At 47.8% G+C, this 11,958-nt stretch overlaps 1 protein-coding gene across 1 annotated transcript; it reads left to right on the top strand.

Moving 5' to 3' along the window:
* Positions 1 to 315: 315 nt before the first annotated feature.
* On the top strand, positions 316 to 9,725 carry LOC308173664 (uncharacterized protein). The gene is made up of 6 exons (XM_080548704.1): positions 316 to 612; positions 2,115 to 2,338; positions 4,370 to 4,491; positions 5,353 to 5,555; positions 6,731 to 6,802; positions 8,503 to 9,725. Exons 1-6 carry the CDS (start codon positions 506 to 508, stop codon positions 9,146 to 9,148), a joined length of 1,374 nt encoding a protein of 457 aa, XP_080404830.1. The 5' UTR covers positions 316 to 505; the 3' UTR covers positions 9,149 to 9,725.
* Positions 9,726 to 11,958: the final 2,233 nt, after the last annotated feature.

Genomic DNA, 11,958 nt, shown 5'->3' with positions numbered 1-11,958 from the left:
ACTGAAAACCCATCTTTTTAATATTGCCTTCAAATGACTAAATAATGAAATTATGATTATATAATGATTAAAGCACCTTGAGCTGCAACGTTTGGAAACACAGGTAAAGCGCTATATATTAAACGTTATTATTGTTATTATTATTATTATTGTTATTATTATTATGGGGAGACTTTGACCAGAGAACTGGGCTGATAGTGCTGGACAGTGTAGGAGTTGGGTACATCCAGCAGATGGCAGTAGTGCGTTAAGGATGCTGTGAAATCCAACAGAAGAAGAAACAGAAGCAGAAGCAGAAGCAGCAGAAGAAGAAGAAGGCCTGGGTTAGATCCATACTAGGCCCGGAGACACCAGAAGCGTGTTCAGGTCTCAGGTTAAGGTTCATACAGGTTCTCCTCCGGGGTCAGATAGACAGACTCCAGGGTTAAAGGTTAAAGGTTCCTCCGGGGTCAGATAGAAGCTTGTTAAGGTCTGTAAGGTAGGTTATAGGACCTCCAGACTGAAGATGCCTCGTGTTTACGTCGGCCGGCTGAGCCACAACGTGCGGGAGAAGGACATCCAGAGGTTCTTCAGCGGCTACGGGAAACTACTGGAGATCGATCTGAAGAACGGGTAAGGTTAGGGTTATAAGGTTGTATATATATAAGATTGTATAAGGTTATATAAGAGGTTATATTTGAGGTTTGCACGAGGAGGGATTGAGAATCCATGGCTACGTTCGTAAAGTCGCTCTGTAATCTGATCAGCACTCAATGGAACGCCTCTTGTCCAATCCCGTTACTTGGTCCTATTATGACGTCGACCCAGTGTGCGCTCCGGCGCTCTCGGAGCGAATTGTAGAACGTAGCCCATGTGTGACGTCACAGCCACATGTTAAACATGTTAAACCTAACCCTAACGCTGCTACACTATCTATCTATCTATCTACCCTGTCTGCAGAATCAGCTCAGACATATGTGCATCTGGCAACGTTGCAGCTTGTCGTTTCATAGTTATTTGCTCCTCAGTCAAACACGCTCGTGCAGAAAGACAGAAAGTGTTGCGTCAGCGTGTTTGAGTAGCAGCCTGAACCGGAACACATGGCGGGACAAGATGGCGGCTAGCAGACCCAGTCCATCTAACAGACCCAGTCCATCTAACAGACACAGTCCATCTAACAGACACAGTCCATCTAACAGACACAGTCCATCTAACAGACACAGTCCATCTAACAGACACAGTCCATCTAACAGACACAGTCCATCTAACAGACACAGTCCATCTAACAGACCCAGTCCATCTAACAGACACAGTCCATCTAACAGACACAGTCCATCTAACAGACCCAGTCCATCTAACAGACACAGTCCATCTAACAGACCCAGTCTATCTAACAGACACAGTCCATCTAACAGACCCCTCTCTAACTCTGCTGTGAACACTGACAGAACCCTCTCCATAACTGCTGGGACTCACTGTGAAACATGCAGGATTATTATGTGTTACTGTTTACATCAATGCAGCCATGCGTCCCTGTCGCAGATATGGCTTTGTGGAGTTCGAGGACACGCGTGACTCCATATTAAATAATGCATGAATATTAATTATTATTGACATTCATGCATGATTTGTCCATAACTCAGACGCTTATAGCTTCTAACCATTCAAGTGTTTCCATATCTGGGACCCCTACTTGACTATATTGTTGGAGATGATGAGGCCCATGTTCTTAGGAGGGTCTCTATGCTATCAGCATCCATATATTCTATATCTATACATACCTATATCCTATATCTATATCTATATATACCTACCTATCTCTATGGTCCTACATGGACTGAAATCTCCCAAGTACATTTATGTTTATGCTGTTATCCCATCCCCATGGTTACCCATGTCATACTGACCTGTCCTCTGTTTTCATTTATTTGTTTTTGTTATGTGTGTGTGTGTGTGTGTGTGTGTGTGTGTGTGTGTGTGTGTTAGGGTGTGTGTTAGGGTGTGTGGGTCGGGAGGTATTCAAAGAGGGTGTATATTGTTCTCTTGCTCCTGTTCTTAAATGTATAACCCTTTTGAAAACCAATAAATATACTTAATTCATATGAATTACTTCATGCGTGCGTGCCCTGTTGCAGATATGGCTTTGTGGAGTTCGAGGACACCCGTGACTCTGACGATGCCGTGTACGAGCTGAACGGGAAGGAGCTGTGTGGAGAACGGGTCGTCATCGAGCACGCCCGCGGGCCGCGCAGGGACCGGGACGGCCATGGAGGAGGAGCAGGAGGAGGAGGAGGAGCAGGGGGAGGAGGAGGAGGAGGAGGAGGCGGAGGAGGAGGTGGTTATAGTGACCGAGGGCGCAGTAAGTGCACTCTTATATTCAGCTTAGTCAGTCAGCATCCGTTCATTATAAACTCTCATCTATCCCAGATGAAGGTATCCATATCCCAGGTATGAAGAGGTCCCCCCTGCGGGGAGGCAGTCATGTCCACTAATTGTTAAGAGTTGTTTTTCTACTAACATGGCTAAATGATTTATTTGTGTTGCCTGGGAAATGCTTTGTCTTTACTATGTGTGTTTGCTGTAAGCAGCGTCTTCATGGCTGAATATGTTATCACAGGGTTAGGTTCACTGGGCTTCCCAATGTGTTCCAAACGTCACCTGGTGGGGCTGTTTATCTCTCCGTCTCTGCACAGAAGGATAGTTAGTACATGTTAGTACATGCAGACCTGGAGTTAACTTAAGTGTTGGGTTTGGGAGGTGGGATACTAGATGTGATGTCTCTATATTCCTCCTATGTTTGTGTGTAAGCAATCTAGCCGTTATACAAGCAACAAAGACATGTAAAGATGCAATGTGTTTTTTTATACCGTTTGACTTCGATATTAACAAAGTCCTTGATGTTTCAATTTGAAAGAGTTCACTGCGGGCTGAGTCCGAGTCCATTGAGGCTAAGATGACTGGCTAAGATGACTGCCTGTCCCGTTTGGCCTTGGCTTTCACCTTACAATGTGTGTGTGACCTTTGCCCTTTGACCCTTGGCTGACATAACCGGAAGCCATGATGACAGCATCCTTTTGCCAATAGACCAGGGTGATGGTGAGGAATCCCATTGGTTTTTCTGTTGAAAAAGAAATATCGCGAAGGTTGAAGCCAAAAAACATGTTGCTGCCTGTTCTTCTTTGTAAGAGAGCAGACTGCATCTCTTAGCAGCCGTTGGTAATGTAACCATATTGTCATGGTAACCATGTTGTCATGGTAACTTTCCCCAGTCAGGCACCTTTACCCTCCTAGCAGTATTGCAGAGTGATGTTTACCCTTTTTTTTTTTTTTTTATACAGGAAATATAAGCTAATTAATGTTAGGTTGAGGTCCATGCCCTATCTGTGCCCTACCTCTGGAGACATTTCTGTTCTTTGGCTTGTAGCCTAAACAAAGACCAGGACTGCTGCCTGTCCCTCTATACAGTGTTGCTTAGTTGGACAGTGGCAAAATATTTTTAAACCAGTTCTGCAAAGGCATCTTTAGACCGTAATCAGAAACGCCAGAATTCCAAGGATCTAGTGACCTGATTATGACTTGAAGCGTCTTAAGCGCCATAGTTCCCCACATCGATAAAGGAGCTGCATCTTTCGACCCTATATGCTTTAATATATAACGTAACGTTATTAACATTATAATTAACGTTATAATATAACGTACCGTGCCATTTAGCTGACGCTTTTATCCAAAGCGATTTACGTTGCAGTGAGAGCATCCATTTTTCAGTATATGTGACATGTTCTAATGCTTCGGTCCTCATGTCGAGGATCCGATGTAATGATCGGACTTTTCTTTCGAAAACTGTGAACACATTTCCACCTTGTTGAAAATCAACGCCACACATCGCTTGTCGGCTAACACAGCTTGTTTTGTGAGCCTGCTGACAATGTAAAGTAGTGTTCTAGGTAACAATGTAAAGTAGTGTTCTAGTTAACTAGGTAACAATGTAAAGTAGTGTTCTAGTTAACTAGGTAACAATGTAAAGTAGTGTTGTAGTTAACTAGGTAACAATGTAAAGTAGTGTTCTAGTTAACTAGGTAACAATGTAAAGTAGTGTTCTAGTTAACTAGGTAGCAGTGGGGATTACTCACCCAATCCATTGCGTTGTTGCAGTATTTTGGCTCGACTAGCGAGTTTGTGTCGTGATTCTCAACAACGTTGAAACGTAGTTCCGTGTTTCAAAAGGAAAGTCTGAACGTTTTGATTGGTTACCGACATGCGGAGCGAATAATCAGACTGTCACATATGTGGTCCTAGCAGGAAACCCCCCCTCCTTTAGATCCCCACGGCCCCAGTGTAAGCCTGTAGACAGCCGTGTCACCGTGGTAACTGTGTTCCATGTTCTTTAAAGGCAGTAGTGGTTACAGCAGCCGGAGCCGGACCGGCAGGGACAAGTACGGGCCTCCCGTGCGCACGGAGTACCGCCTGACCGTGGAGAACCTGTCCTCTCGCTGCAGCTGGCAGGACCTGAAGGTGAGCACTCACTAACCCTGTCACCAGTCAGTCAGTCAATGAAACTTTGTTTAGAAGCACAAGATCAGTCAGTCAAACTTTTTTTTTTTTTTTTTTTCAGCGCCACTCAATATGTGTATTTTTTTATTGGACATATAGTGAAGACAGACAGGAAAGTAAGGAGAAGAAGGGAGAGAGGGCATGCAAGCAGGGCAGGGGCGGGATTCGAACCCATGTCGACATTAGGAATATGTGTGCACTGTAGACCGCAGTGCTAGGCCCCTGGACCACCCCATATATATATATCATATATATTTTCATCGTCTTATTATGTTAAATGTTTATCTGTTCATTTTCTGTATATGTATCTGATAAATCAGAATCAGAAGACTTTATTGCCATGACATGTAAACATGTTAGGAATTTGGTTTGGGACAGTGGAGCACGGTTTACAGCAGGACAGGTGCAAGACAGGACAAGACAGTGCAAACCAACATCATAGTGCAAGAGTCATAATTAATATAAATATAAAGTGCAGAGATCAAGTGTTCAAGTGTTCATATCCAGACAGTCCAAAGCTCTCTGGGTGGGGGTGGAGGGAGGGTAGATAGATAGGGGTCAGGTCAGGGGGGGGGGGGAATGGCAGCGGCATTTAGGAGCCGGATGGCTGTGGGGAAAAAGCTGTGTGCATGTCGGGCCTTCACATGCTGTATGTAAAACACTTTGACTGGCCCAGGTTGTATAGGATGTGCTGGTCAGATAACCTGGCCTGGCCGACAACAACAGGACAGTTCTGTAAGGTGTGTTACTGATAACTCACTGATGTGGTGATGTAGACAGCTGTGTCACCATGGTAACTGATGTGGGGGTGTGGCCTTGCAGGACTTCATGCGCCAGGCGGGCGAGGTGACCTACGCCGACGCCCACAAGGAGCGCACCAACGAGGGCGTCATCGAGTTCCGCTCCGAGTCGGACATGAGGAGAGCGCTGGACAAGCTGGACGGCACCGACATCAACGGACGCAAAATACGCCTGTCTGAGGAGAAACCCCGGCGCCGACGCTCCCGATCCGGCTCCCGCTCACGGTAACTAACCCTGACTAACTAACCCTGACTAACTAACCCTGACTAACTAACCCTGACTAACTAACCCTGACTGACTAACCCTGACTAACTAACCCTGACTAACTAACCCTGACTAACTAACCCTGACTAACTAACCCTGACTAACTAACCCTGACTGACTAACCCTAACTCACTATTAGGGTTAGGGTTACCTCTGACCCCACCCATGGCTGTTCTAGTGTTAATGACCCCACCCATGGCTGTTCTAGTGTTAATGACCCCACCCATGGCTGTTCTAGTGTTAATGACCCCACCCATGGCTGTTCTAGTGTTAATGACCCCACCCATGGCTGTTCTAGTGTTAATGAGCCCACCCATGGCTGTTCTAGTGTTAATGACCCCACCCACGGCTGTTCTAGTGTTAGTGACCCCACCCACGGCTGTTCTAGTGTTAATGACCCCACCCACGGCTGTTCTAGTGTTAATGACCCCACCCATGGCTGTTCTAGTGCTAGTGACCCCACCCATGGCTGTTCTAGTGCTAGTGACCCCACCCATGGCTGTTCTAGTGTTAGTGACCCCACCCATGGCTGTTCTAGTGTTGATGACCCCACCCATGGCTGTTCTAGTGTTAATGACCCCACCCATGGCTGTTCTAGTGTTAATGACCCCACCCGTGGCTGTTCTAGTGTTGATGACCCCACCCATGGCTGTTCTAGTGTTAATGACCCCACCCATGGCTGTTCTAGTGTTGATGACCCCATCCATGGCTGTTCTAGTGTTGATGACCCCACCCATGGCTGTTCTAGTGATGATGACCCCACCCATGGCTGTTCTAGTGTTGATGACCCCACCCATGGCTGTTCTAGTGTTAATGACCCCACCCATGGCTGTTCTAGTGTTGATGACCCATACCCATGGCTGTTCTAGTGTTAATGACCCCACCCATGGCTGTTCTAGTGTTGATGACCCCATCCATGGCTGTTCTAGTGTTAATGACCCCACCCATGGCTGTTCTAGTGTTAATGACCCCACCCATGGCTGTTCTAGTGTTAATGACCCCACCCATAGCTGTTCTAGTGTTAATGACCCCTCACCCAGGGTGTCGGGGTCCACCTGGCTGTCAGCCAGGACAGAGCATGTGTAGGACAGATGGCTGCTTGGTTCCTAAAGCGGCAGGCTTGTCTCTCCTCCAGGTCTCGCAGCAGACGCCGCAGCCACAGCCGCAGCAGGAGGAGCTCTCGCAGCCACTCCAGGTCGCGCTCACGGTGAGGAAGGAACACTGCAAACTAACAGCTGTCTAGTTGTGTCCTCTAAGACCCTAAAGGCCGATTTAAAGTTCTGCGTAAAATCGACTCCGTAGCCTTGCGTAGTCCCGCGTGGGCCCGCCTTGCCTACGGAGAGGGTTAACGTGCACATCTCCAACATTTTAAGAACGCGTCAGTTTCTACGCAACTGTAAGCTCTGTGATTGGTCCGCTTGGTAGCACATGATTCCGACAAGATTCCGACTCTCTCGTCGGCCAAAATGCGGAAGCCATGACAGAAATGTCATTTACTTTTTCTGTAATTACTTATTAATAAAGATTTGAAAAATTATGATAACCATCGTATTATCTTAGTTTAATGTCATTTCAATGTATCATAGAACTTTTATTTACAACAAGCATAACAACAAAAAGATCGCTATTATGCCGCTTTGAGCTCCGTTGCGTTTCTAACCGGAAGAGGCACAGCACAGGGGCATAGAAAACACACTGCCACCTAGCGATGTGACGGTGTAATTGCAGCGCGGCCTACGCAGAAGTGTAAAGTGCGAGAGCCCTTAACTCTTTGACTGCCAGCCATGTTCAGAGCGGAGAGCTCCACACTGCCAGACTTTTGGGGCATTTTCGCTGAACTTTGAAGACCCACCAAATATTGACTTTTCGGACTACATAAACATTGAACATATCTACCAAAACTTTAGACTCTCTTCTTTCATCAGAAAAAGAAAGTTTGTTTCTAGCCTCTTTGAGTGTTTAGAAATCGGCCGTAGAACATAGGGTGGTTTCAGCAAAAACACCTGATTTTGACCAATAAACAGAGAAAACGAGCTTTTTCTGCAGAACTTTTTTTTTTTTTTTTTTTTCTGCACTTTTTCTGTATCATCCGACTCTGAACTGTTTGAAGAGTCGCGCGATGGCCGCGATGCTCCGCAATGCTCCGCGCCGCAATGCTCCGCGCCGCGTTTGGCACATACCCTGATCCGTTTCGCCATTACTACAACCCACAGCAAGCCACTTCCTTCTCCAGGCTTTTATCGAACTACTGCCCCCATCTGGGACCGAAATACATTACACCCAAGTCTGAAATTCACTCGCTAGGTGTAGAACATGTCAATAACGCGATCCCCGCGATTATTATTATTTTTTCTATAAGACGCCAATTGCCGTCTTTGGCAGTCAACGTTACTATTCTATAAGACGCCAATTTGCGTCTTTGGCAGTCAATGAGTTAAGTAGGGAACGTAAGCTACGCACGTCAATTCGACGCAGAACTTTAAATCGGCCTTAACTCCACCCCACACTCAGAAGTGTCACAGCCGCTCTGTGAGCCTCACCTCACATACCTCACTGTGTACATAGCTAGCTTAACTGTACATATCTACCTTAACTGTACATAGCTACCTTAACTTTACATATCTACCTCAACTGCACATAGCTACCGTAAGTACATAGCTACCGTAAGTACATAGCTACCTTAACTGTACATAGCTACCTTAACTGTACATAGCTACCTTAACTTTACATATCTACCTCAACTGTACATATCTACCATAACTGTACATATCTACCATAATTGTAGCTATCACTGTCATGTGTTATATCACTGTTTGCAGTTCTGGTTAGATGCTAAACTGCATCTCGTTGTTGGTACTTGTCCTCTGCAGTCTAATCTAAATCTAAATGTTGCGTTTGGTTCTGCAGCTCCCGGTCCCGCAGCAAGCGTCGCTCACGCTCCAGGTCGGGCCGCAAGTCCCGCTCCAAGTCCCGCTCCAAGTCCCGCTCCAAGTCCCGCTCCAAGTCCCGCTCCAAGTCCCGCTCCAAGTCCCCCGCCAAGTCCCCCGCCAAGTCCCCCGCCAAGTCCCCCGCCAAGTCCCGCTCCAAGTCCCCCGCCAAGTCCCGCTCCCGGTCCCACACCAAGAAGTCCAGCAGGTCCCGCTCCCGCTCTCGCTCCCGCACTCGCAAGTCCCGCAGCCGCTCGGCCGGCCAGAAGTCCCGCTCACGCTCCGACGCCCGCAAGTCCAAGAGCCCGACTAAGGGTCCTGACCGCAAGTCCAAGAGCCCGTCTAAGGCCGCGTCTGACCGCAAGTCCAAGAGCCCGTCTAAGGCCGCGTCTGACCGCGGGTCCCGGAGCCGCTCCATGGAGAAGTCTGACAGCAGGAAGTCCCGGAGCCGCTCCCCGGCGTCCCCCAAGGAGAATGGGCACGGAGAGGGGCCCGCCAGGTCGGCCTCCAGGTCTCCCTCCCCCCCCGCCCAGGCCGCCCGCCACGCCTCCGTGTCCCCCCCCGCCAAGCGCTCCCCCTCCCCCTCCCGCTCTCGTTCACGGTCCCGCTCGGCCTCCCAGGATTAAAGTGCATTTCTTTGTAACTTGATGAAGCAAAAAGTTGTTTGGAAAGATAAGCTAATTGAATGCAGCTCCCAAAGTGTTTCAATTTGGCCCTTTTAAGCACTTCGGGGGTGTAGGAGTTGTGATTGTTGTAGATTTAAACTTTACTTTTTTTCTTTTGTGCTTTGCATGAGAACCAGCCTTGGAGACCTGAGAACTCACCAGATTCTTGTGTATTTTTATTTTTTCTGAGACATGCTTAGTCTGCTTGTCCTCTTTCTGAATTTCTTTTCTCTCGTCCTGCATCTGCAAGGTGTTTATAAAACATTTAAAAATCGAGAATGAAAAAAATATTCCCGTTTAAGGTATTCACCCTAGTTTTTGATAAAGTGACTGTTTGCTCTGAGATATTTCCTGTAGTTTTTCCCTGGCGTAATCAGCCGATTAGGCCTAGCTTTTTTAAGGAAGTGTGTTAATCAGTCATTTGTAATGTTTTAGGTAAATAAACAGTCTTGATATACCTGTATGTTTGGATGTTCTGCCTTTTGAGATGCCTGTTATATTTTGGATCGATCGATTGAAATAAAGTAAATTCTATGCATCTGAAGATGAAATGAGGCTTGGGTGATGCTTTATGTTGAAGTACTATAAGAGTTCAGTTACACTTCAGTATTTAACTTTCCCGGAGGTGTTCTTTGGTTGTGACATTGGGCAGACATGCTGCCATGGAGAGGGTTAACCCTGACCACCTCAGGAACAGAGGCTGTATGAATGTCCCTCCCTGGACACACTCGCCTCTCACACCTCATTATCATTACAAACATACAGACTCACCTCTCACACCTCATTATCATTATAAACATGTAGGGCCGGTTTCACAGACAAGGCTTAAGCCTAGTCCTAGACTAAAAAACATCTTCAATGGAGATTTTACATTGAAAGCGTGATTTAGTCCAGGACTAGGCTTAAGCCTTGTCTCTGAAACCGGCCCACAGTATATTTGCAACAATATCAGACAGGTTCATCAAGTGAACTTGGGAAGTGCTGAAAATCATATTCAAGTGTTAAATTAATGAGTCATACTGAGTCATACATGCTCTGATTCTTCCACACCCCTATACACCCCCACTCAGCTTGATTTTGTAACAGGAAATTCTTCGCTATGTTATTTGTCCACAAATTCAAGCTAATTGTTACTCTTACTTTTTTTAAGATCATCTTCAGATCTGCTGTATAGAACTTAGAACCATCTTAAAGTTTAAATTACAAACCCCTCAACCCTGTGTACAAGCCAGTCACACCCTCTCAACCCTGTGTACAAGCCAGTCACACCCTCTCAACCCTGTGTACAAGCCAGTCACCCTCTCAACCCTGTGTACCAGCCAGTCACACCCTCTCAACCCTGTGTACAAGCCAGTCACCCCCTCAACCCTGTGTACAAGCCAGTCACCCTCTCAACCCTGTGTACAAGCCAGTCACACCCTCTCAACCCTGTGTACAAGCCAGTCACACCCTCTCAACCCTGTGTACAAGCCAGTCACCCTCTCAACCCTGTGTACCAGCCAGTCACCCTCTCAACCCTGTGTACCAGCCAGTCACACCCTCTCAACCCTGTGTACAAGCCAGTCACACCCTCTCAACTCTGTGTACAAGCCAGTCACACCCTCTCAACCCTGTGTACAAGCCAGTCCCCCTCTCAACCCTGTGTACAAGCCAGTCACACCCTCAACCCTGTGTACCAGCCAGTCACACCCCCTCAACCCTGTGTACAAGCCAGTCACCCTCTCAACCCTGTGTACAAGCCAGTCACACCCCCTCAACCCTGTGTACCAGCCAGTCACCCTCTCAACCCTGTGTACAAGCCAGTCACACCCTCTCAACCCTGTGTACAAGCCAGTCACCCCCTCAACCCTGTGTACAAGCCAGTCACACCCTCTCAACCCTGTGTACAAGCCAGTCACCCCCTCAACCCTGTGTACAAGCCAGTCACACCCTCTCAACCCTGTGTACAAGCCAATCACACCCTCTCAACCCTGTGTACCAGCCAGTCACACCCCCTCAACCCTGTGTACAAGCCAGTCACACCCTCTCAACCCTGTGTACAAGCCAGTCACACCCTCTCAACCCTGTGTACCAGCCAGTCACACCCTCTCAACCCTGTGTACCAGCCAGTCACACCCTCTCAACCCTGTGTACAAGCCAGTCACCCCCTCAACCCTGTGTACCAGCCAGTCACACCCTCTCAACCCTGTGTACAAGCCAGTCACCCCCTCAACCCTGTGTACCAGCCAGTCACACCCTCAACCCTGTGTACAAGCCAGTCACACCCTCTCAACCCTGTGTACAAGCCAGTCACCCCCTCAACCCTGTGTACAAGCCAGTCACACCCTCTCAACCCTGTGTACAAGCCAGTCACCCTCTCAACCCTGTGTACAAGCCAGTCACACCCTCTCAACCCTGTGTACAAGCCAGTCACCCCCTCAACCCTGTGTACAAGCCAGTCACACCCTCTCAACCCTGTGTACAAGCCAGTCACACCCTCTCAACCCTGTGTACAAGCCAGTCACAGCCTCAACCCTGTGTACAAGCCAGTCACACCCTCTCAACCCTGTGTACAAGCCAGTCACACCCCCTCAACCCTGTGTACAAGCCAGTCACACCCTCTCAACCCTGTGTACAAGCCAGTCACCCCCCCTCAACCCTGTGTACAAGCCAGTCACCCCCCCTCAACCCTGTGTACCAGCCAGTCACACCCTCTCAACCCTGTGTACAAGCCAGTCACCCCCTCAACCCTGTGTACAAGCCAGTCACACCCTCTCAACCCTGTGTACAAG

The sequence above is a fragment of the Nansenia antarctica genome, assembly GCF_963989245.1.
Source record: "Nansenia antarctica genome assembly, chromosome: 18".
NCBI lineage: Eukaryota > Metazoa > Chordata > Actinopteri > Argentiniformes > Microstomatidae > Nansenia > Nansenia antarctica.
This window is presented reverse-complemented; position numbering and strand designations above follow the sequence as displayed.